This window comes from Choloepus didactylus, chromosome 4, assembly GCF_015220235.1.
Source record: "Choloepus didactylus isolate mChoDid1 chromosome 4, mChoDid1.pri, whole genome shotgun sequence".
NCBI lineage: Eukaryota > Metazoa > Chordata > Mammalia > Pilosa > Megalonychidae > Choloepus > Choloepus didactylus.
The window spans coordinates 14,508,759-14,535,843 of NC_051310.1; the positions used below are offsets into that span (position 1 = coordinate 14,508,759).

General features: G+C 39.2%; 1 protein-coding gene across 10 annotated transcripts in view; it reads right to left on the reverse strand.

Annotated features, from left to right (window-relative positions):
• The window catches only part of UNC79 (unc-79 homolog, NALCN channel complex subunit), a 348,180-nt gene that overhangs the window by 165,085 nt on the left and 156,010 nt on the right, over window positions 1–27,085 (reverse strand). For all 10 annotated transcript variants that reach the window (XM_037832001.1, XM_037832000.1, XM_037832003.1 and 7 more), the window contains exons 9-17: window positions 26,218–26,306; window positions 25,546–25,586; window positions 23,271–23,299; window positions 10,630–10,859; window positions 8,738–8,909; window positions 7,186–7,416; window positions 5,006–5,196; window positions 4,324–4,447; window positions 2,179–2,319 (exon numbers count right to left, since the gene is read on the reverse strand). In XM_037832001.1, the coding sequence (XP_037687929.1) occupies window positions 2,179–2,319; window positions 4,324–4,447; window positions 5,006–5,196; window positions 7,186–7,416; window positions 8,738–8,909; window positions 10,630–10,859; window positions 23,271–23,299; window positions 25,546–25,586; window positions 26,218–26,306 (1,248 nt within the window). The remainder of the gene's footprint in view (window positions 1–2,178; window positions 2,320–4,323; window positions 4,448–5,005; window positions 5,197–7,185; window positions 7,417–8,737; window positions 8,910–10,629; window positions 10,860–23,270; window positions 23,300–25,545; window positions 25,587–26,217; window positions 26,307–27,085) is intronic.

Here is a 27,085-nt window from a genome sequence, read left to right on the forward strand (position 1 = left end):
GACATTTTGGAGAAATTCATTTTGAAACCAGAATCTGGGAGCAAAGGACCAGCAGACACCAGCCACATGCCTTCTCAGCTGACAGAGGTGTCCCGGACACCATCAGCCTTTCTTCAGTGAAGGTATCCTCTTGTTGATGCCTTAGTTTGGACACTTCTATGGCCTTAGAACTGTAAATTTATAACCTAATAAATCCCCTTTATAAAAGCCAATCCATTTCTGGTATTTTGCATAATGGCAGTTCAGCAAACCAGAACACAGTAGAATGGCTTCCTACTATTGCTGGACTCTGCGTGACCTTACCGACTCTTATTTGCTTCCTGTGCCGGTTTGTATATATTATGTCCCCCAGAAAATGCCATATTCTGTGATGTAATCTTGTGGGGGCAGACTTATTAGTGTTGATTAGATTGGAATTCTTTCATTGTTTCCATGGAGATGTGACTCAATCAACTGTGAGTGAAATGTTTGATTGGATAATTTCCATGGAGGTGTTACCCCACCCTTTCACGGTAGGTGTTTATTGGATCACTGGAGTCCTATAAAGGAGTTCACAGATAGAAGGATCTCAAAGCAGCTGTGAGTGACATTTTAGAGAGCAACTGAGAGTGACATTTTGAAGAGGAGCTGCAGCTAAGAGACGACAAAATGCCCCAAGAGCAACATTTTGGAGAACGCCATTTTGAAACTCAACCTGGGAGCAATCAGACGCCAGCCACATGCCTTCTGAGCCAAAAGAGGTTTTCTGGACACTAGTGGCCTTTCTCCAGTGAAAGTACCTGTTGTGGATGCCTTACCTTGGACACTTTATGGCCTTAAGACTGTAACTTTGTAATCAAATAAACCCCCTTATAAAAGCCAATCTATTTCTGGTGTTTTGCAGAACCGCAGCATTAGCAAACTGGAACACTTCCTTAATTTTTCCTATAATTTATAAGCAGAGTCTCCATTAAAATCTCTTCATTTGAACCATCTGGGATAAATCCTCTAGCAGAACCCTGACTACATACCTACACATCACGGTCAAATCATGTTTTCTCTCTTGAAGATCTTGCTAGTAACCAGAAAGTGCTTTGAGCAGTGATTTTTAAGGCAAAGTGGAAGAGCACCCCATTAAGAATCAGAATTCTGGATAATGACAGTGTGATCTACAGCAAGTCATTTCACTTCATTGAATCTCAGTTGTAAAACTGGGGTAACAAATTCTTCCCTGACTGCCTTACACAATTCTGTGAGAATTGAATGACATTATTAATTATGAAAACACTGCACTGTATAAAGTTGTATACAAAGTAATGTAATATTAAAGTCGAGAGAAGAAAGAAGCAAAGGTTTTGCAGACAGTTTCTAACAGACAGATGAGAAAAGTAATGATTTAAAAAAAAAAAAAAAAGCCCTGAGAAAACTATGATCCCCTTAGTTGTATTTTATTTTCCAGTCACCAGGTATGAGGTGGAGTCATTGAAAGCCTGAGGTAGAGGGCAAGGGAAATTTTAAGGAGAGAGGCTTGATAAGGAGAGAGGATTGAGGACAGTTCCTTGCAACCATCACATGAGTGTCAAGATCTCCAAACCCAATCGTGGTCTGAGAATGTCAGTATGTTGGCAGAAACCTTATTAGGTCATTGGTCCTCCATAGAAAAATTATCAAAATTGTCCAAGAATGTTCACACACTTCAGACCAGACTATGTTGACTTTTCTCATCCACAAAGGTCCAAAGGGGTCAATAAAACAGGTTTCATTGGTTCATGGTCACACTCAGTCACTGCCTGTTGATTGGGTCTTCCTAAAACATGATAGCTATATATATATATATATATATATATATATATATACAATCTCTTAAACCCCAAAGTGAATTACTGATAAAGAATTCTTATTTGCCAGGGTACAACAAAAAAGCTACTCCATTTCCTTTCATCAAGGGTGAGAGATAGCTAATAGGTGTGCACAGGAGAAAAACTCAAAGAAAAATGAAAACTCAACTTATGATTACAGATTATTCCAAGCATATGTAGATAAATGTTTATATTACTTAATGTGATTAAAAGATTCATGGAGTAAAATAGGATGAAAAAGCATTTTCAAAGTTTATCATGATGCCACTTTTAGACCGGGTATAACCAACAAAGGTTTTCAAAATCTTCACAAGACAAAAACACTTGTGGCAATAATTACCCTTCGAGCTGCAAGGTTCCCTGCCAGTTCACTGACTCTTGATTTTCTTTGATTTGCCAGTTCTTTGACAGAATTAACTCCATCAGAAAACATACTTATTAGTAGTTGAAGTGGAACCATGATGTCTAACTCTGATAATACCTGGAGAAAAAAAGACACATATCCACCCCCCCCAAAATGTAAACGTTAAAACTCAACAAAACTACATTTGACATATTTTTCCCAAAGTGAACCATTGAATGTAAGTACATTTAGTCTTACAAATATTCTGAATATCAGCACAGTCATCCTCAATTTTTCATACTAAGAAAATCAAAGTTATCAATGAACTGCCCTTTTGTCTACCTCCCACATCCAATAAGTTGCCATGTTCTGTCTATTAAAACTTCTAAGTATCTTTTGACACTGTACCCTCTTCTCCATACCCACTGCTACTGCCTTAGTTCATCACCTTTCTCCTGGACAACTGATAATCTGTGAACAACCATCCTCCCTCCAGTCCATTCTGAGTCTGATCTGCCCTCTCCATTGGTTAGAATGTCCCATTTGATCCTGCCCTCTGATGCACTCAGGTATCCTTCCAGGCCAAAATCAAGTCACCTTATCTGCCATGAATTTTCTGGAAACAGATGCCTCCTTCTTTCAGACAGAACTAATCCATCCCTCCTCTCTTCTTTCTCAGAACTTTGTACATACCCTTATTAGAGCAATTATCAGTTTTATTATATTTAATGATCTGATACCATCCCTCCCACTGTAAGCTCCTATAAGAAAGAAGTATAAGGAAAGGACAACTTCTCATTTCTATTTTTGTCCCAGTGATGACAGCAGTGCCTGGCACACAGGAACTCTATAAATGTTTCTACAATTAATTATAAATGAACCTCTTCTATTCCCCACATGGAACAAACTGGAGCACTGGTTCAAGTCTTCAACTGCAGGAACCCTGTCTTCAAACCAAAGCTGTGTCAAAGTCCAATCTGTAAACCATGAAAACTATAACTGCCAAGATTTATAGCCCTGCCTTTTCACCCCTCTAGTGGCACACCTTGAAAAACCACTTCTTTTTTTAATCCCTTTAAATAATTAACTGAGCCAATATCTAGCCATCTGTAGAAGGACTGGCTTTCCTAAAATGATAAATTATCTATTGATATCTGTTTGGGGATGACAAGTTTAAATTCTGAGTTCCAAAGGCAACTTTTAAAAAAAGGCCTCTTTACTCTTTGTCAGTTGTGAAAAATATTGTTCCTTAATTTAGAACCCAGAAAGGCACCTTCCCAACTAGAAGCACTTATGACATCACATCCTTTGGTGGCTCCCAGAAATGTGCTTACACCCATAGTTATCTTAACACTGATTTTTGTCCTCATTTTTTTAAATCGCCCAAATGTTATGTTGGGTATTCAACTCAATTTAATAAACTCTTATTGAAAATTCACTAAATACAAGGCATGTGCCAGATGTTGGGAGGAAAGGATGAAGGGAGTTGTAAATTCAAAAATGAATCAGACATGGTCCCTGAACTCAGGGAGTTTGTATCAGGGGAAGAAACAGAAAAAATTAGCTATAATGGAAGACAAAAATAGAATACAATTCACACAGAGAACCTGTACAAATACTGAGAAAAGGAATGATGAATTCTGACGCGAAGATAGGGATCTGAAATAGAAAACTTCATAGAGGAGATAGTTCCTGAGTTGGACTTTAAAGGATAAGTTGGACTTCGTAAATGGAGACAGGAGAAAAAAGCATTCCAGGCAGCGTGAATTACCCCCTAAGTCAGTAGCTCCCAACCTTTCCAAGCACAGGACTGTTTCATATCAAAAGATTTATCAAAATCCCACAAGACAGCTATTATACTTTTAGTACCCATTGATGGGAAAATACTTAAGGACCAAAAGCTACTATAGGCTCAGTAATGCTAGTGCATACATTTGTATTTTATTAATCACAACTATGGCTACATATATTGGAAAGATAGTCTTACATTTATGCATATAAGACATGACTCTACAGACAGTTCTTGGAAAACATGCAGATTTATGGACTCTTTGCAAGAACTCCCCACCCCTCTACCATGAGATCCAAAGCCCACAGACTATGAACTATTGCCCCAAATGATTAAAAGAATCATTCACTTACATGAAGCCATAGTAATGCTTGTTCCTGTACAGAGGAGGGGTATCCTGTAAACCGACAACTAATAAAACCAAACATCTCTTCCATGGAGAAAGGCAGAGGACAGAGCTCAATGTCAAACATTTTGCTGGAAAACAGGAACAAAAGTAAATGACCAATGGGCATATATTAGGGTCTACTGTTGCCACCAAGACATTTCTACTATACCCTGTCTGGGGAGCCAACCCACTTTAGACTAGTTGGTGCGCTGACTTGTTAGCATGCCCCCTTTTACTGTACTAGAAGAGTTTATGTCACTGAAATAGATGCCTCTGTAAAACAAATAATTCATATGGTTGGTGATAACATCAGTGGTCCTCCTCATATTAGGTCTAGCAGAAGCAATTGCATATAAAAGAAGTTAGGGTTGCTCCCCCACATCTAAAAACGTTTTCCCTTTGCACTTTTACCATCATGTCCAAATCATAATTATATTTGAAAATAAGCAAATAATAAAGTGTGTCTATTTATTATTCCACAAGAACAAATCTTTGCAGAACACTTCTTAATCACCATGATTTCAGCAGCTATTTCATGAGGGGGGCTTTACATTTCTCCACAGGGTTATTTAAAAGTCCACAGTAAGTGCTCAATAAATGTTAGATGTCATTATAATCACAGTGACTTCATTAAACTACTTACCCACCTTAATACTTCCCTGAATTCTTTCAACTGGTTGTCTGGGACCTCAGTTCTGATGGCTTCCAGCCATTCCGGCATGATGCACTCCCATACAGACTGACTGACCACATTGTAGGGGATCAGGCAGAGGATGCGGTTCAGACCTTCCTTCAACTGAGTCACTGTGCTGCAGGACTTGTCCCAGTACCCACCAACCTAATAGGATTTCCAAAGCCACAGAGAAAAATAACAAATGCACTTGCTACAATTATACTCCAGGACTTCCTAAAGGAAACGAGTACAGTAAAAAACCATGACCCATTACATCTGAATCCTAAGCCAAAATTCCTCAGAGTGAGATGTGTAAGAATTCACAAACCACAAGGAGCAATTAGCAAATAGGTCCAAATATTAATATCCAATTAAATTTGAACCATGCTACTGCAGAATTTCCAAATCACACATGACTTAAAATCCCAAAGATGTATTCCTACAGGATAAGCATACTTTTGGAAAATTATTATTTCCAAAGTCTGACTAACCCATTAAAATATGTGCAGTTTAACTTGAGCTTCAGAGGAATACAGGTTTCTACTACTATACATTCTGTATTGAAGATTTTTCATTATGGAAAATAAAATGGACTAGAGTGCTTCTTTCCCCTTATGCTACATATTCTGTAACTGTTTTTCCCCTAAGAATGCTTTAAGGTTGATTGAATCCATGAATAAAACAGACTGGCATGTTTTACTACTTAAGTATTATCTTCATTTTATACAGCAGAAAAATAATTTTAAAAAGGAATTTAGTTCTGCTTATAATTCTGTTGTTAGATAAGGAGCCTATATTCTTATTATAAGCATCAAAGTAGAAAAGGTTGCTGGTCTTAAGTCTTTACCATGCAACACAAGATATGTGGGAAATTATCTTATTTTAAATGAACCCAACTTTAAAATTTTAATTATTACATCAGAATTCTAAGTTAATCCAAAGAACCAAATTAATTCAATTTTAAATCTCAATATCTCTTTGGTGACATACTGACCAAAATCCTAGATAATTGTCTGAATATTTTAAAGAAGTGTCTATATTTCTGGAATAGTGTGTGTGTCGGGGGTGGGGGTGGTAGCTACAGACACAGACTCAAAGGACCTAGCACTACAATGTTGAGATCTTGGAATATATCATTGCTGAGGTTCCTTTGGCCATGTAATCATTTCTTCTTTCAGATCACACCAAGCCTTCACTATTCCAAAAGAAATAATCACAGAAAACATATCAAACACAAAGAATGCCAGGAAATGGGAAAATTCCATTATGCAAAACTTCAATGTTACATGTGAGTCAGTAGGTGGCAGCAAAGAAGAAAGATGTATGTTTTGATACATCCTTTAGACACTCTGGGTCTCAGAAATCATACAATAGCTACCCCTTTAGATGGCCTGTGTTCTGCTGCATCCTTAAATGTCTTATTTTTAAACTGCTTTAAACTGAAAATTGTCTCAAGACCTTTTTGAAAGTAAGAAGAAAATCACAAAAATAAAACTTAGAAAATACCTTGAAAAAAATTTCATGTATTGCTGCCAAAAACTGATTCTGGGTACCCACCTTGCTAGGTTAGATTTAAATTATATTGTATTCCAGAAATATAGGGTCTTCCCTGCTGCACATCTGAAGCCTTGATCCACTGAGGCAGAAGCAAGGGGATAAGCACAGAGTTATTTGTCCTACCAACCAGAGGAAAAGGAGCACCCGGCAGTCCCTGGACCTTTCCGGCATTTCAAATGTCAGGGCAGGGATGCCTGCCATTCATCTCCAGAAATATATGTGAACCCACAGGAACTCCCCCTCACTGAAGGGTAGCCTTTCCACAGGCCATAGACCATAAAGGGACTGAGCCTGAGCAACCTCACACAGAACCATTTTTGTTGTTGTTGTTTCTTAATAAAAATATTCATCAGTGTCAAGAAAGACTATCCCCTTAGGTTCTTAAAGATATCAATGAATTATCTTGCCATCCTTTCCCATTCCAAACCAACATCAAAGCAGCACATCAAACCAAATGTAGTTCCCATAAAAGATCCAGTTAGCTGCACTGATTAAAATAAGGAGAGACATTCCTCTTCTACAGACACTGATAACAGTCTACTAGCTAAAGTGTGCTTCTCCTCTCCACCAAGGTTCAAGACGTGGGCCTCCACTTACCCTGGCAAACTCCATGGGTTTGGGAAGAAGGCACATGACCATGACATCAAAGCGGACATCACATACTGTCTTCAACCACTTGGTGACAAACTGAGGCTTCAGTTTTTCCACCAAACTCCCGACTTCATCATCCATCATATATGCCGTGGAGTGAAACCATTGAAACACCATGGCCACCAGCCTGGCCAGGCTCTCCGTGGGCGTGTTCTCACTGGGTGTGCAGAGGCTCACCTGAAAATAGGCAGATTAGAGCCCTGCTTTAGCCTCCATCCAGCTTTACATCATTATGACAAAAAAAAAAAAAAAAGAAAAGAAAATTAAAAAGAGGTCCCAGATAATCCATTTGAAATAGGCAGTTTTACAAATGATAAGGTGCTTATCTAGGAAACTGTTCCCCTCTACAGGAAGAAATGGATTGCAACAATAGTGTCCAGTCTGTATTTCACTTCCAACAAGTCCTATTCTACAAGAAATCTATTATGTAATCTGCACTAGATAAATTCTTTTAAAAAGCTGTCTTTAAAATGATATTTCATCAATATCTTCTGTAAAAAAAATGAGCTAAAATTATCAGATTCAGCTAAGAATTTTGTATCAGTAATAATTCTGTCACTATGCACCACCACCTTGAATTCACCACATTACAAACAGTCATCTTAAAACAGCTTATCATTCATTCATCCTTCCATTCATTCTGAAATAAACATTCACTGAGCACAAAAAATAAAACACCTTCCCTGCCTTCAAAGAGTTCACAGCAGTAGTCATTTTGCTATTAGATCATAAGTTCTAGGTAGCAAGACATGAGAAATCAACAATTAAACCACAATTTTGTAAAGACTTTTTCAGGGGACAACGTGAAAACATAAAACAGATGCATCACTATGAGGACTTAATCCATGTATCTAATATGCAAAAACAAAAGCTTGCTTCTTTGCACAACTGGCAAATTCAGCTTGCTTGGGACTTTTGGTCTGTGTGTTGATCTCTACTGACTGCATGTTGCAGTTGAATAAGGCAATAGCAATCACAGTCCCTGCTAAAAGGGTCACACTGGTTAGTTTGGCTATAATTTCTATTTGGCTGCTCTCACAGACATTGCCATAAATACACAAAAAGCTCCACAGTGACTGAACTTCCAAAAAAAATCATATATATATATAGATGTTGGGATGTGAATTATCTCTACATCATGTTGAATCCAGTGTTTGACAATATAGCCAGCAACTTCCCCATTTGTTTCCTGCCAAAATGTGCATTTCAACCAATCTATGCCCTGGTATAGAAGGTTTCAACACCTGGCTATTCATTAGAATCAGCTGGGGAGTTGTTTTTAAAATACTGAACATTCTGGTTTTATTTGTCTCGGTTCCCAGGTAAATCCAATGTGCAGCCCAGGGTTGAGAGCCACTGTCCTAGAGTAAAGTCACATTTCTAGATTTAATTTTTCACTACTATTTACTTCTTTAAAAAGAACAGAAGACATTCCTCATCGGTGCAATCTTGGAATGAGAAATAAGAAAGTGGAGAAGAGTTAACTTCTTTTTCTTACTAAGAACCATATTCCAAATTGACTAAGCAGTCGCTGGTCATGTTTATCATCGTCCTTGTTATCAAAGTCAGTATTGTCCAAGGAATGGTGGGAAGAGGAGAGTCCCAGCTGCCTCCGGCGATTCAGCTCGTATTCCCGCTGCTCCGCGTGGAACTCGGCTTCTTTCAACAAGCTGTGAAAGAGGAGTTATTTCCAATTAGGCTATCTGAAACACATGACAGACTGCCACCTAGTCAGGGCCAATTATTTCAGGAATACATCGTTAATTGCTCTCCTCCAGATTGGTGGGAATTAGTCCAGGAGGCCTATTTACATTTCCTTATTATTTTGCCCTCCGTCTCCATTTCAAAGACAAACCGAGGCACCAAGAGGCTGCTTCCTACAATCAGGGTCCAGCAGAACTGACTTCTGACTTTGACATCTGGTTCACCAATCATCCCACTAGAAGTCAATGTGTCTCCTACATCTCTCTTGAAGCTAGGTGGACAGAAAATGCATGATACAAGGAGAAACTGGAGAACTTGTACACAAATGGAAAAATATTCAATATCTAGTATTCAAAGATCAGAAAGTGATGCAATAAAGATTCATTTTTCAATCTGCTGAACAAGTAATTTGAAAAATAATAATAATACCCAATGTTGGCAAGGGTGCAGCAAAAGCTAGCAATTTCATACAGCTCTGTAAATTTATATACTTGCTTTGAAAAGCAATTTGCTAATGTATCAAAAGGCATTAAAATAGTCACACCTTTTGACCCAATCAACTCACATCTGAAATCTACCCTAAGAAAATAAAAAAAATATAGGAACAGCACTTTGCACAAAAATATTTTCCAGAGTTACTTACAGTAGAAAAAAATGGGAGTAATCTTAATGTCTAATGAAAGAGGAAAATAAGATGTATCTAGATGACTATTATGTATCCACTTAAAACGATAAATACAGAAACTATACAGGGCAACAAAGAAAAGAGCAAAGGGTATAATGTTATATCAAAAAGAATCGTGGATACACTGTGGTTACTGTTATATAAATAAAACATGCATTTGAATAAAACTAGAAGAAGGTGCAAAACATGATGATAGCAATACGGCTGATTTTTTTTTGGGGGGGGGGTCTTTTCCCAAGCATTCTGTAACTTTTTATTTTACAAATATTTATTGCACTTATATCATAATATGTCAACCACTGGGATAAGAGAAAAATGAAAGACTTTGTCCCTAGTCTTTAAAAAGTGCATGCTAATATTATTTTTTATCTTAAAAAATCTTGCCTCAATGAATATTATACAAAAAGAGAACAACTCTAGACGTCATAATTTTTAAAGCTCCCTTTTCCGCCATGTGATAGATGGAGAAAAACCCAGCGCCATCCAGGATCTTACTGCACGGTTTTCCCCAATACCGAATTATTTGGAGTTCTACGGTACCACGCTCTTAGACCGTGCAGATTGGCTCGGGCTTGTCATCTTTCCCCTCTCCCCACTGGCTAGCGTCTACTGTCAGTCAAAACTCAGACATGTCTCTGCCCCACCCCTCACTCTGACCGGCTCCTCCCCTTCATTCCAGTAGCATTTCCTGGGCTCAAGGCTATTACTGCGCTCATCCGACTGGATTATAATTATATGCTTGTGTGTTTATAGTCTCTACTAGACCCTGAGGGCCTTGAGGGCAGACACTACATTTTATTTTCTTCTGTCTCCCAAGTGCCTAATACAGTGACACATAACTGACATTTGATAAAAACATTTATTGGATGAATGAATTAAAGCATCATCATTGTAACACCGTAGGAAGGTGAGCTACCGGGCTGAGGGCATTTGCAGTTGAATTAAATTATAAATCTCCATGTGCGGAGGGAGTTCAGAGCTAAGAATCAGCCGCAGTTTACCTAATCACGGCCTCCACAGCGCAGACCAGCTCCTCCGCACCACACTCCCGAGTGTTGATGGGCGGGGGGGACGTCTGGTAGAGGTGGGTCTCCGCGGCGGCCCCCACTTCATTACTGTGATGGTTTGAGTGGCATCTTTTGCAGTACCGGACAGGCCTGTTTCCGTGACGACCACAGCACCCCGCTGAGAAGCACGTGACAACTGCTCTTCTAACATGGGAACTGCAGTTCTAGAAGCAAAAGTTAAATCAATTAAAATCAATTGCTAAAGTAAATGTGGGTAATAACTGGAACAAATGGAAACTTTAACGGGCCACGGAAGTGACAGGACACTTCTAAAGTGCCACTAGTTTCCAAAACACAGGCTACCTCTAATCCAGTTACATTTTAGTCATAACTAAAAATAAAGGTGAGAAACTTTTTCTATTAGTGTGAGTGATAGAAATGTTCCAAATATCAGTGGAAATATGTTGGAAAGCCCTCTGTAAATCTGCCTCCCTTACAGCCAGGAGGAAAATATCTTTCTGGATTTTTTTGAAGTGGTGTTTCAAGTTTTTAGGAGAAATCTGAAGAAAAAAATTAAACAGAACTCCAGAGACAGGAAGCATCACAGCACATTAGAGCAGGAAAGGAATAATTAAGTATTTTATTCACTAATAAAACAGCATATTTCCATTGCAGTTCCTCCCCCTTGCTGCATTCAAGGACAAATAGGTAGTTGTGGAGCACTGAGCTGATGACCCCAAACGGGCCTTTTCATGCCCACCAGTACACTCTCTGCAAAGACCTAAATAATACATCAACTGACACCGCAAGAACATACCAAAACACAGCAAGAACTATTCATAGAATCAGCCATTGGCATCAACTACAGGAAAGGAATGAACAGATGAAGTGATGGAAATGAAGAGAGCGATGTAGCATAAGAGAGATTCCAAAGTTCAGAGTGACTTGACAAGTAGGCAGATGGGTAAAAAAGTATTCATGTGAAGCAATTTGAAGGGCAGTCAGAAAACACATCTGTGATGGTTAAGTTCATGTGTCAACTTGGCTAAATTATAGTGTCCAGTTGCTTGGTCAAGCAAGCCCTGGCCTAATTGTTACTGGGTGGGTATTTAGTAGAGGGTTTTAAATCATTAGATAGTTGATTGCACATAGGACTGAGCACATCTATAATTAACAAAGGAGATTACCTTCGTCAATGAGAGCAGTCTCCTCATTCAATCAGTTAGAGGCCTTAAAGCGAGAACTAAGGATTTCAGCAGTTAGAAAAAATTTCTGTCTCTACTTCTGCAGCCAGCTTCTCCTGGGGAGTTCAACACCACCTTCATCAGAGCTTCCAACTTGCAGCTTGTATTATGGAATTCAGTCATGCCACTCTCCTCAATCACGTGAGCCAATTCACATAAATAAATCTCTTAATATTTATGTACAGATGTATATGTGTGTGGTGTGTGTGTATATACATATGTATCTCCTGTCAGTTCTGATTCTCTGGAGAATCTTGACTAATATGAGCCCTCAAAAAAAAGACACCAAGCCTGTTAGAGTTTCCACCACCATCTATAGTCGTTGTGTCCAGAGTCTTTCAGGAGTGCTTATAAAGATGTAAATACCCCTGGGGGGGTGGGGGTGGGGAGAGATATAATACCCTAAGCCATCATGAACTCAGAACTTGTTATGGTTCTGAGAACCCTCCATGACACCTAACTGGGAGAGGACACAAAAGGGAAGAAGGCAAGCACAAAACCTACATCAGAATGTTGCTGATACAGTGTACCACCTATGGGAACAATCATTTTAAAGTAAGGCTTGAGTTCCACTTTGATTGTAATACAAGGCTGCTGGCTCAGGATGCAGGTGCTTGGCAATCTCATTTTCTAAACAGAGCTGAGGCCAAGAAATCCTAAAGGCAAGGTGAGTATACTTAGGCTATGGTATTTTACAAAATCTATCTCCATCTCTCCATCAGATAGTTACATGTTCATCATCTTAAGATTTTAAAATTTATGTAGTCTGGTTTTTCTTTCTATTAATAGGTTTTAAAAATTATGTGTTAAATATGTGTTTCTTCTGCACCTGAAGCATTTGTCTTCTTCAGCACCCATGTTCTCCAGCCCTGATGTCTTCAAGAGGGTTATTTTTCAGTTTTGTGGCCTTTCTCTCTCTTTCTCACTCTAAGTTTCATTCTGTAAACACAAGTCCTCTGGTTTAGGGCTTCTCCTGCCCACCTACAAACCACTACCAATCCGCCTCCAGTGTGATACCTGTCAGGGTACAGTCTTAGTGTTTACTTCTTCCTTTTGGGTACAATTACTCTTTGTTCCTTTGGGATTCCCTGGTTATATAAACAATTGGACGTGGGTATGGGTTTAGTGGATAGTTATTAGCTATAATAAACTCCCAAAGTTTAAGGCCTTCTCTCTCTTTTTCTTTTTCTATTTTCTACTGCCCAAACAACAACCAAATCCTAGTATTATTTTCAAATATTCTGGCCATTGTTCTATAGACTTCTTAGCTCATTATGGACAAGAAAGGGAAAATTTTCATAATTTTTTCTTTGGTTGACATTTTAGAATGTAACAAATATTTAGATTCGACAGAGATGGGATCAAGTGCTCACAATCTTTCCCAAAGATTCAGCTGTCTAAATAATGTAGATACCAATTAATCAGGAAGAAAACCAATAGATTCATAGATATCTTGTGAAAGCATCAACAAGAATTTATGAAGAGTCCACTGCACACCTGATACAATACTAAGAAATCAAATAAGTGTTCAACAGCCTGGGCCCTTTGCTGCTCAAGGCCTGCCTAAGTATGTTTTCCTTTTGTTCCCCTGTACATGTTTACATGTATTCAAACTCAGGAAAATAGTGACACTTGTAAAAAGACTTGTATGGCTAGGGATGTCTCAGGAAGATCCTCTCCACCCCCTGCCTCCTGAATCTGAGCTGGCCTTGGGACTTGCTTTTGAGCAATGGAAGGTGGCAGAAGTGATTTCATCTGACTTCCCAACTTCAAAAGGCCATGCAACTTCCATTCTCGTTCTCTTGGAAGGAGAGCACCCCCAGATACTCCAGTCATCCCATCCCTTCCAGCTGAAGCCCCAGACATTTGGCTGTGGTCATGTGGGGCCAGCCAAACTGCCAACTAACTACACACACGTGTGAAAGCCCAGGCAAGACCGGAAGAATTGCCCAGTTAATCCCAGGCCAAATTGCCAACTCACGGACTTATGAGCAAATACGTGGCTGATGTAATAAACCAAAACTAGGTTTGGGGATGGTTTTTTATGCCATCACTGAGACAGAAACTGACACAGAAGTGGGGTGCTATAATAACAAAAACCTAAAACATGTGGCATTGATTTTGGGACCAGGCAGCAGGTAGACTCCAGAAGAACAGTGAAAAGACTGATGATGAAAACTGGAGGAATGGCAAACAAGCTGTTAGTGGATGCTGGAAAAGGCAGTGAGGAAAGTGTCACTGGAAGCTTGAAAAAAAGATCATCTATATTTTGTAGTAGTGAACAACTGGCAAAACTGTTGTCTGCAAAAATCTGGAAGATAGAAGATGTTCATAATAAATGGGAATGTGACCAAGGAAATTTCTAGGCAGAAGGCTGAAAAGGCCAATTCATTTCTTTCAGCTGTGTTTGATAAGTTATGAGAGAAGAGAGATAAGAGAGAGCCATTCAATTGATAGGCAGAATATAGAGAAGAGAAAGAACCAAGAACATTCAATTGGCAAGCAGAATTTGGAGAAGAGAAAGAAGAGCCCAAAAGTGGACTCGAGAACAAGGTGAAGGGCACAGTACCACCCAGGTGAAGGCAATAAAGAGGTGCACTGTCCACAAAGAAGCTAAAAACAATAACAAAACTGATCTGTCCAGTTACTTCAGGTGCATGACAAACCACCTAAAAACTTGGTTGTGTAAAACAACAGCCATTTATTATGCATGTGGATTCTGTGGGTCAGGAGTTCAGACAGGGCACAGTCAGGATGGCTTTTCTCTGTTCCATGGTATCTGGGAAGACTTATATGGCTAGGGATGACTCCAACATTTGGGAGCTGGAAGACCCAGTACCAGAAATCCACTTCTGAGATGACTTCACTTCCCAGTCTGGTGCTGGTCTGTGAAGGTTGAAGGATGGGCTCAGCCAGTTTCCTTCACAAGAGCATCTGTATGTGGCCTCTCTATCCACACCTGGCTTAGGCTTCTCACACTACGGCAGATGGGTTCTGAGAGGGAGCATCCTGAGGGCAAGTACTTCAAGAGAACCAGGAGCAAGCTATGTGACCTCTTACGACCCAGCCTCAAAAGTGACACAGACTCACTTCTGCCATACTCTGTTGGTCAGAGCAGCCACAAGCTCACAGCAATTCAGGGGAAGAAACTTAGACTCCATCTCTCAATGGGAAGAGAATCAAATAATTTGATACGTCCACAATCAGTCCTCCAGCCACATCTTACTTCCTTTACTCCCACATGCAAAATGCACTTACTCCTTCCCAAGAACCCCCAAATCTCACTGTAACGATTGCCTAAACATAGTAGAATGGAGATGACTCATCTCCATTTTGCCCTGTCTAAATTCCTGACCCATGGAATTCATGATCATAGTAAAATGGTCCTCACTGCCACAAAGTTTGGAGTGGATTGTTACAGAGAATTTGGAACAGTATTTAAAACCTGGAAGTGAGGTGTTGCAATAACAAAAAACCTAAAACATGAGACTGGCTTTGTGAGCAGGAGGAAGATAGAAAGTCCTAGAAGAGATGGTTTAGTGAAAGAAAGATGGGCCTTAATTAGGGCCTAAAGAAAAGTGAGGAAAATTTTATTGGAAAATGAGAGCAAGGGGACCCTTGTTATGCAGTAGTGAAAAGTTTGGCTGCAATGTTGCCCAGGTAGTGGAAACTAGGAAGCATGTGCTGAATGAACTCAAGATCTAGCGAAGGAAATTTTCATGCTGAGTATTGAAGACAGCACCTGACCACCTATGGTGTAAATCATGAGAGGAGAGATGGACAAAAGAACAAATTACTCCACTTTCAACTAGAACAAAGAGGGAACATATTGAACTGAGGACAGTCTTTATAGCCAGCATGGGTTAGAAAAAATTTCAGGGCAAATATGAAATCCAGGATGCTATCAAGAAAATGTGGTCTCAAGGGGAAAAATAAATACAAGAGCATGACTGTAAAATCCTTTGTTAAGAACTCAGAATATAAGATGGTACAATATAGACCCTTTTAGACAGACAAAAGGTCTTCTAAGGAAATTAAGGGCATGCCTCATCCTCTCCATTAACAAATAAGTCTTCTAAGAATCTTAAAGTTCTTGTCCCCAGCATTCTGACAGAGAATCCAAGGTATAGAAGGACATGTCTCAAAGAGATTTGTACACTTGACTTTTGTATAATGAAGTAAGTCTATAAATCGATACAGAAAAGCACACAATACTAGAATACACTGAAAGGGACAAAAATAGTTCAAAAAGAAGAGGCTTCTGGACTTCCAAACTTTTATAAATAAGTACACTGAGAAAACTCAGCTGTAAATAGAAGAATATTTTTATGAAAAATAAACAGAGGGCAGAATCAAGAGTTCAGAGGACAGAGCCTCCAGCCACAGAGAACAACTCCCAGGAAGTAGGACTGACTCCTAACTAAGGAAGTAACAACATATGCCCTACTGAATATCAGAATTTCTATGGACCAATGACTATGTATCTCCTGTTCTCTCCCTTTTTAAATGAATGTCTATTGCAGTTATCCTATCCCTGTATTACCACTGCATGTGGGAAGCAGACAACTTATCTCTTTCATTCACAGGTTTTTACCTCAAGAGGAACCACACCTAAAGAGCCTCATCCATACCTGGACCTGATTTAGATGAGAAGATCTTGGACCTCAAGCCAGGATTTGCATATGGGAAGAATGTAAATAACGTGTGACCAGAGACGTGCCAACATGCCTCCCATCAAGAAGTGGGGTTTAGTCCCCTGTCTTTGAATCTGGATGGGTTTGTGGCTGCTTCAACCAATAGGGTATGGCAGACAGGCAATTTACCATACCCTGCCCAAATTCCTGACCCACAGAATCTGAACGCATAATAAAATGGTTGCTGTTTTATGCTGCTTAGTTCTAAGTGCTTTCTTATGCAGTAATAATATCTGGAATACCAATTACGTTGATCTTATTTTCATTATCATCATGCACCAACAATTCTAAGCAATATCAGTAATAAAATTCTTTTCCCAAAAAATATATTTTGTTGGTCTAAGTCCTAAACAATCGCTGGGGTTCCTGTTGAGTTTGAATAATACATATGTACACTAAAGATAGTCCCCAATGCATGTGCACTTAGCTACATGTATTAAACTAGAGAGATTTCCCTTAGATTCAGATTCAGCTTGGCATGCTTTTCAAATGATCACTCCAAACACTGTTTCACTGATTTGATTTTTAAACATTAAAAAAAAAAGAATCACTCCAAGTGGTCATACAGAATGACAGAACTGAAGTAACTCAAGATTGTTTTTTTATCTTTACAATCATGATAGTATCATTCTTTATTTCAAACCAACAGTATAAATGCAGAAATAATGGAGCATCACAGGAGGTGGAGACGAAAAATGTGCCCAAAGCAAGCTCAAACAATTCCAAATGTTATGAACAGAACGGAAACTCTCCAAATTAACTTCCATGTAGAATATAATCTTATTAAAAGATAAGTAATAAAATGTGATAATTTGAAGCTTACCATTAAAAATAATTTTATCATATAGAGAAGGAGAGTATTAAAAAATAATCTGAAAAACTAAGATGGCGGCTAGCTGAGACAGGGCGAAAAAATGCCTCCGTGAAAAACACTAGCTAAAAACCAGAAAGTGACCCAGAATACCGGTTACAGCAATGCACCAGCTGGACGAGGGCTCCTAGCTCCAGAGGGGCCATATACTTGGTGAAACCGGGAGTCAGCATTCTGAAACGAGTGAGCAAGCTGGCTGGAAGACCTGCAGCTGAGCAGTGGTCTGGGGAAGCCGGGGTTCAGTGTTTGGAGACAGGCTGACTCTTTAAAAAAAAAAAAAAAAAGGGAAAAACCCAGGAGAGGCTGCAGCTGCGATTGTGGGAACCACACAGTAAAACACAGCAAGAGGGGGCTGGGCCAGCGTCTCGGTGTCTGGCCTGGAGGATAGTCCGCTGCAGATACCCTTGGGTCCGGGGGAATGGAAGGGAGATCCGGAAGCAGAAAGAAACCCCGTGGCTAGCAGCTGGCCCCCCAGAGGGCTGGATAAACTCCTGCCTGGGGCCGTGCCCACAGCCCAGAGCCCCGCCAGTTGTCCCGGAGCTGGGAAGGAGGAACTGTGCAAGGAGGAGGGGGCTGAGACGCCCCGTTCGGCCATTTTTGCTTCAGGCTGAGAGCGCGCCGCCGCACGGCCCGGGGCTTCCCTTGAGGGACGGCGCGCACTGGTGATGTGGCGCGGCATTCCCTCGGCTGAGCTCCTGGAGGATCACGGCTGGGAGGGGGGACCCGCTTGGAGAACCCAGGGACGCTACGCCAACTCTGGTGGTTTGTGGATCAGCGAGAGAGAGGGTCTGGGGCTGAACTGAAATGAAGGCTTAGACTCTTGTGGTGGCCTTGAATCTCCAGGAACCTGGGGGATTTGAACATTAAAACTGCCCTTCCTTCCTGGCCACCTGTACACACACCCTACATTCAGGGCAGACAGCTGCAGCAACACACCCAAACTGAGTTCTCCAACTGAACCCACAAGAATCATTTCCCCACACACCGCAGGAACAAGGTTGAGAACTGACTTGAGGGATATAGGTGACTCACAGACGCCATCTGCTGGTTAGTTAGAGAAAGTGTATGTCACAAAACTGGGTTTCTGAAAAATTAGATCGATATCCCTTTTTTTTTTACAACTTGAAAGAACCCTATCAAGCAAAACAAATGCCAAGAGGCCAAAAACAACAGAAAATCTTAATGCATATGATAAAACCAGAAGATATGGAGAATCCAACTCCAAACACACAAATCAAGATATTGGAAGATACACAGTACCTCGCAAAATTAATCAAAGAACTACAATCAAGGAATGAAAACATGGCAAAGGATTTAAAGGACATCAAGAAGACCATGGCCCAGGATATAAGTGACATAAAAAAGACCCTAGAAGAACATAAAGAAGACATTGTAAGAGTAAATAAAAAAATAGAAGATCTTATGGAAATAAAAGAAACTGTTGGCCAAATTAAAAAGACTCTGGATATTCACAATACAAGACTAGAGGAAGCTGAACAACATCTCAGTGTCCTAGAAGCCCACAGAACAGAAAATGAAAGAACAAAAGAAAGAATGGAGAAAAAAATCGAAAAAATCGAAATGGATCTCAGGGATATGATAGATAAAATAAAACGTCCAAATGTAAGACTCATTGGTGTCCCAGAAGGGGAAGAGAAGGGTAAAGGTCTAGAAAGAGTATTCAAAGAAATTGTTGGGGAAAACTTCCCCAACCTTCTACACAATATAAATACACAAAGCATAAATGCCCAGCGAACTCCAAATAGAATAAATCCAAATAAACCCACTCCGAGACATATTCTGATCAGACTGTCAAATACTGAAGAGAAGGAGCAGGTTCTGAAAGCAGCAAGAGAAAAGCAATTCACCACATACAAAGGAAACAACATAAGACTAAGTTGTGACTACTCAGTGGCCACCATGGAGGCAAGAAGGCAGTGGCATGACATATTTAAAATTCTGAGAGAGAAAAATTTCCAACCAAGAATACTTTATCCAGCAAAATCTCCTTCAAATTTGAGGGAGAGCTTAAATTTTTCACAGACAAATGCTGAGAGAGTTTGCCAATAAAAGACCTGCCCTACTTCAGATTCTAAAGGGAGCCCTACCAACAGAGAGACAAACAAAGAAGAAAGAGATATAGAGAATTTCAACAGACATATATAGTACCTTATATCCCAAATCACCAGGACACTCATTCTTCTCTAGTGATCACAGATCTTTCTCCAGAAGGACCATAAACTGGGACATAAAACAAGCCTCAAGAAATTAAAAAAAAAAAAAAAAAAAAAAAAAAAAAATCTGCTCTCAGGGTCAAATAGGTTAAGTATGCCACCAGAACCCAGATGTGCTGATTTAGGAAGTGAAACTGTTTCTCATCCTAAATCTTGTTAAAGATTCTTAAAGTAAGAAATGATCTCACAATAAAGATCAAATTAGAGTCTTATCAGATGACTGTAAGATCCTTTGTTAGACACTCTCAGATAAACAATAATTTTAAGGGCAGACTGAAATGCCCAAAATAGAGAAAGGGCTATCTCAAAAGGAATTACACCATATGACCTGGAAATTCTACTCCTACATATATACCTAAAAGAACTGAAAGCAGGGACTCAAGCAGATATTTGCACACTGATGTTTGTTGCAATATTATTCACAGTAGCAAAAAGGTGGAAGCAACCCAAGTGCCCATCAAATAGATGAATGGATGAACAAATGTGATATATTCATACAATGGAATAATATTCAGCTATAAAAAGGAATGAAATTCTGATACATGTTACAACATGGATGAATCTTGAAGATCTCATGTTGAGTGAAATAAGCTAGACACAAAAGGATAAATACTGTATGCCTTCTCTTAGAATAAGCAAATTCATGGAGACAGAAAGCAGTGTGGCAGGAACACGGAGGAGGGAATGGGGAAATAATTGCTAAGCGAATATGAGTTCTGGATTAGGACAGTTAAGTAAAATAAAACGGCCACCTGCATTGAGCATTGCTGGGAGAAGACCGCTCTCCAAGAAGTGCTTTTCCAAAAGACAAAAACGATTTACCTCCAGGGGCTTTCTGAGAAAATGGAATACAACCAACAGAACTGCAGATAAGCAACACCTAGTGATAAAAATAATTTCAGTCCAGTAGAGGCAGCTTATCAGAATGGAAAAGCATACCATACTAATCAATGTAAATCTACACCCCACTTTGTAAGAACTCTCTATGTAAAATGGAAACAATGTCAGCCAATCAGAACATTTCCTCACTTGCTTCCATGTTCACTGCATATGAGCTCCCCCTTTCCACTCCCCCAGTGGAGCTCCCTTCCACTTTCTGAATGGGATGCTGCCCAATTTATGAGGCGCTCAATAAAGCTGCAAGCTCTGAAATTGCACGAAAAGCTTTTCTTTTATTAGGATGATAAAGTATACATGACAAAATTATTGTGACCATTTAGGCAGATAATTCCTTGACACTAAGTACATTGACAATTCTGCATAACTTTCACCACTATCTATAACCACTATCTATTCTATTTTCATCATCCTCAACTTCTACATGCAGGAAGCAGACAGAGAAAGCTGCTCAACTGTAACATGGGGAGGCTCTTATTGAAAAGGAAAGATGTCTCAGAGAGTAGAGCTAAGAGCCCAGGAGGAGAACAAGGGATTAGCCAAATATGCCCAGGAAACACAACCAGATCCTAATCAAGGCATGGTCATCATCCTGGAGAAGAGGAACCGCTGACATGTTCCTGGCTGGAACTGTTACGGACCAGTAACTGCTATCTGCTTCCCATTCTTCCCATTTTGAAAAGAGTTCTATTGCTGTTATCCTGTCCTTATCTCACCATTGTATGTTGGACGTGTAGGTGGATGTTCTAGTTTGCTAATGCTGCAGAATGCAAAACACCAGAGATGGATAGGCTTTTATAAAACGGGGGTTTATTTCGCTACACAGTTACAGTCTTAAGGCCACAAAATGTCCAAGGTAACACCTCAGCAATCGGGTACCTTCATCGGAGGATGGCCAATGGCGTCCAGAAAACCTCCGTTAGCTGGGAAGGCAGCCGGCATCTGCTCCAAAGCTCCGGCCTCAAAATGGCTTTCTCCCAGGACGTTCCTCTCTAGCAAGCTTGCTCCTCTTCAAAATATCACTCACAGCTGCACTCAGTTCCCTTTCTTTGAGTCAGCTCATTTATATAGCTCCACCGATCAAGGCCCACCCCGAACGGGTGGAGCCACGCCTCCATGGGAACACCCCATCAAAATCATCACCCACAGCTGGGTGGGGCACATTCCAAGCAAATCTAACCAGCACCAAAACGTCTGCCCCACAAGACCACAAAGATAATGGCATTTGGGGGACACAATACATTCAAACCAGCACAGTGGACAATATCTTGCCTCTGTTAGTTTACAGGTCTCTGAATAAAGAGAAGCTGCACCTACTGTGCATCAGTGACGACACCAAATGCATATAAGGAGACACTGGACTTTAAGCTTGATGCCATAAATGGATAACACTTTCAGGAGTCTTGGAAGGTGGCAAGTATACTTCACATGTGGCTAGAATGTGAATAATTATGTCCAGGGGGAAGACTGTGGCCCCCAAATTGTTCAGCTCCTTCTCTAAAGAGGAGGATTCTATTTCCCACTCCTTGAATCTTGGCTGGCTTTGGGCCCAGCTTTTGACCAATGGAATGCAGCAGAGGTGACATTGTGTGACCTCCAAGCTTCAGTCTCAAGAGTCCTTGAAAATTCCATTCTTGCTGTTTTGGAACACTGCTGTATTTGAACAAGCAAAGCCTAGCCTCCTGGAGAAATCTCTGAGACACCTCATGAAAAGAGGGAGGGCCAGGTACCCAGTCATCCCAACCATGCCAGCCATCCCCAGCTCAGGCCCCAGACAAATGAGTGAGGCTATCTCAGACCAGCCAACACCCAGCCCACCCATCAACTACTGCAAATACATGAACGAGGCCAGAGGAGTTCAGCAGAAGAACTGCCAAGATGAGCATAAGCCAAATTGCCAAGCCACAGAATTGTGAGCAAATAAGTGGTTTTATTATAAGCTACTAGGATGGTTTTTTTATGCAGTAATAGATAACTGAGATAGCCCTCCAAATGTACCCACTCATGCCAACCTCCCAAAAAGTTTAAATGACTTGTACAGTCATACAGGTAGATGGGTCTAGAGCTGACCAGAATCCAACTACCTCAACCAACTAGTCCAAAGTTTTGTATGACAGCATATTACCTTTTCTTGTACATTTCAACTACTAGAATGAGAAAAGAAGAAGGAAATGGGAGAGGGAAATTGTTATGAAAAGTGGCTAAAAGAAATTTAAAAGGGGAATCTTTAGTTAAAGAAACAATTCAGCTTTACATGTAAATGAATATTTTTCATATACAGCAAGTCTGGGTGTAATTTTGACATACATATATTAGACTATTTATACCATACTTCAAAAAATAGACTTTTTCACATACAAGATACTTCCTTTATTAAAATTATGTCCCATGTATTTTACTGTTATTCAAATATTTTTGTAATTAGACTCCTCTCCCAGAGTTACACATATGCTTTTGTTTCAGATTACTTATCGAAAACATAGTGGATAAGATGGAGGAGCAAAAGCAGAAATGGAAATAGAAACTTTCAGACACAGCAATATGGCATGCTAAATTATTTCTTTTCTTCATTCCCAAATACAGTGACATGGACATACTGGGAAACCATGGTGCAGAAATGAGGCAGATGTCAATGAATGAAGTTACATACAAACACAGAAAATCATGCCCCACCACCCAGATGGTTTGCTCTTACCTTCTTTTGACATATAGCAGATATCTCAGCTATAAGGGGGAGGTATACAAAATATCAACAAGAAAAAAAGAGAGCCCATTTTAAGTAAGGCAACCATGAAAGGGAATAAAAAACAAGCTTAGTAACACAACCTCTGGATTTGGCCAAAACAACTTCTGCTTTGTCTCATAAATTGGTATCTACTTATATCGGCCTCTAGTCTCCTCACAAGGCACAGCATACATCTCTTTCTCATCTGGTAGTGACTTTAGTGTATATGCTTAACGGGGTTAAAAATACCTGCACATGGCAAATATGTCACCTATTCTTATAGGTAATTCAATGTTCTCAGACTTGACTTAGAAATCAGATCATGTTAAAGCCAAACAACATTAATCTCATCTCCCCATTTTACAGAGAACAAAACTGAGTGCCACTATAGATGCATGACTTCTTCAAGATCATGTAGGCTATTAATGGTCAAGCTAGATCTAGAGCTTAAGTCTTCAAATTCCCTGTTTCGTGTTCTTTCCATTATACTGTGACATTGATTTGATGTTCAGAGTTCACCATGGGGATGATTTGCTATATCAGAACTACAGAAAAAAACTTAATAAGTTGACTTCTTACACTTGAACTCTCAAGTCATACCAGTCTTAACCAGTTTAAAACCAGCTGTAGGGTTATTTATGAGAAAGCAACTTTCAAATTCATGGTTAAAACAGTTAGAGCAAGGATGTAAAACCACTGTCTACAAGCAAGGCTAATTTCAATGAATAGATGAGAATTATTTTTAGTGGGAATATCAAATTACTTCCATGAAAATTAATGCTTGAGAGTATTTGAAAATAATTTCTCAAGAATCTAACATTTCCCCTGAAATAATAATTGTTCAAAAAAATGAACTTTATAGTATTGTCTATTATAATTTATTTTAAAAAGTCAAAGGTAAATGTCTCCCACAGCCTATCTAGAAATTATGAATTAGTGGTTCCCAAATCAATGAAATTTAGAATTAGGTTTTAAAAATTATTTTGTATAATTAATGGCTATTTAACAGTTTGCTATCCTAGATATATCCTAAAGCTTAAATAAGTTGAGGTTAGTGTCGTATCTCCAGACAAAAAAATGAAAAATTATCATTTTTCTTCCAAAAATGATTATCACCTGGAGATGATAACCAGGATTCAACAACATATCTAATATTAAAAAATGTATTTTAGAACCTGGCTATGGGTTTTACCTCAGAGCACTGCAGATTCACTAATAAGACATCTCAATTTGAAGCAAAACAATTTTCTTCCCCCTTCAAGCCCAAATCTTTTCATAGATATTCTTATATAAATTTTCAAAATACAGAAGCAGTAATTATATCAATTTCTCTCTTAAGGTTGAGATGACCCTAATATTAAAAGTTAGATAACAAAGAAATAGGGTAATTATTATTAAGCAAAGGCCTTAAGTTAAAATATAATGTTCACAGAATTTAGTTAACATTGAGGTTTTACATTTCTTTTTAAACAAATCTTTTCAGATGAATTTTTTTATTATCTACATCCGAAGTATCATATCAAGTTCCACCTGTGTGCCTGACCTGTACTCAGGGTATCCCCCAGCTTTTCCCACAATTCATCTTTCCCAGCCTTTCCTGAGTACTCTTCCTTGTCATTTCAGCCTCCTATTAGGTGCCTGGAATACCTTTCTTCCCCATGTACAGAGAAATAGCCTGTCTGGGCCCCCAACTTATGGGGTATAGCTTTCAGAACTCTAACAACTTCAAAAAAAATTTACCATCTCATCTGTTCACTAAGATGGGTTAGATATGCTTTATCCCCATTTTACTGATGGAGACACTGAGGCTAAGAGCAATTAAATGATGCTCCCCCAAAACCCAGAGCTAGTAATAGTAGCAGGAGAAAGGTCCATTATTCAATTTTCTTCCTGCTGCTATTCCTTAATCCCTTTCCTCCTGGCACAGCGACATAGCACTGGCAACACCTGTTAAACATACAGAAAATCCCTTAAGCTGTGCATTTTAGCATAGCTTTAGTCATATGAAATCCAAATTCCAACATTTACCCTTTATTTAGTAGAGATTGCACCTCGTCCCTCATTATTAAATGTGTAGGCATATTATCAGCAAGACATTGATTTAATACTTTATATCAATGAAAATTCATAGAATATAATTATTTGGTAACTGCCTTTATAAAATAAAATAATATAAAATATGATAAATCAACCATGTCATTAGTCATGAGTACTCATCATTCATCCTTGCTGAAGGAAACCATACCTTGTGGTAGAAGAACATCAATCAACCATTCACTGTGATCTCTATAAGAAAAAACAAAATTCATTTTTTGAGCTTCAGTGAACTATTACCTTTATGCATGAATGTTTATAAACTGCACACTATTGCTGAAATGCTTTTAATAGAAAAGTGTAATTAAGAGCTCTATGATAATAAACTTTTAAAATGGCTAATGCATTCCAGCTAAGTTATAAATTATAGACATTTCATCATATTCAGTTATCTTTAAAGGATACTCTCCAGATGCTAATTGAGCCAACCAAAATATGGCGTGATCTGTACAGAGCCGGGTGTGATTTTGTGAAACTAACTAGCAAAGAGAACCTCTAAGAATTTTATGCCATGTTTGGAAACCAATTTTCTTTCAAATTTATTTTCCTCTGTGGCATTTTTAACAGCCTTACTTCAAAAGTGGAGCTGCTTGGCTAAATACAATTGCTCTCTCTTGTCATGTGTAGAGAAATACTACAGCTTTTCAAAGCTGAAATCTCCCAAATGAAAGTTTGCTCTATGTTAAATCTCAGACAAACTAACCTTTAAAAGACACAGAGGAGCTGGTGGGAAACTTGGGTGATGTAAACAATTTAAGACCAAATGACTGTCCTGACTTCTCATTGTCACCCTATAGCCTTTCTCAGTGACCCCTATACCTACCCTGCAATCCTCTGGCTGCATTCCTCACAGAGGTACAGTGGCGGCGGCTTATCACCCAAAGCTACTGACAGGGAAGGGTCTATGCACATCTGAAACACATTGAAAAGATAGAATGAACTCAGAATGACAGATTTTCAAAAGGAAAGAGGAATATATATTTTTAACAAAATCCATGCAACCTTTAACTGTTTTTCCTGCACTGACTGCTAAGTCTACACTGGGGGGCTTAAATGTAACTACTGTTGGTTTTTCATTCCCCCTGTTATTTGCAGTTCAAGCAAAAAATAGTGTCAAGAAATCCACCCTCCATTCCACAGAGATAAAAAATCATCTCATTCAATAGCTGCTCAAATCGGCTGTATATTACTCCTAAGGCAATTTATTCTCTAAAGTGGTAAATACAGTAATCTCTATTTAGTAAAAGGAAAACACAGTATTAAGGTAACAAAATGTTGGCACTACAGAGTTCTGCTTCTTAAGAGATCTCATTCAGAAAGTTTACCATTCAGTCTAACACTGAGTGGCTCAGTTTTCTTATTCTGGAGTCTAAGTTCTATATCAATCATCCAATGCTTCATTTTTGTGTGTTTCTTTTTCTTCCACACATGACCTGTAATTTATTTAACTCTGCTGTGCCTTGTTCTATTCTGGATTGTTTATAGCTGGGTTTTTACTAGCCTAAGCTCAGAGATGAAAAGTGTTAATGTCACAGTTGATCACCAGAATATTTTAAGATATCTGGATGTTTGAAATTATGTGAACAAAATATTGAGATGACTACATAAATTTTAGACTTTGCATCAACTTAAGTTTCTCTGATTGATCAAAGTCATTTTGAATTCTGTTCCTGCCCTTCAAGAAATAACCC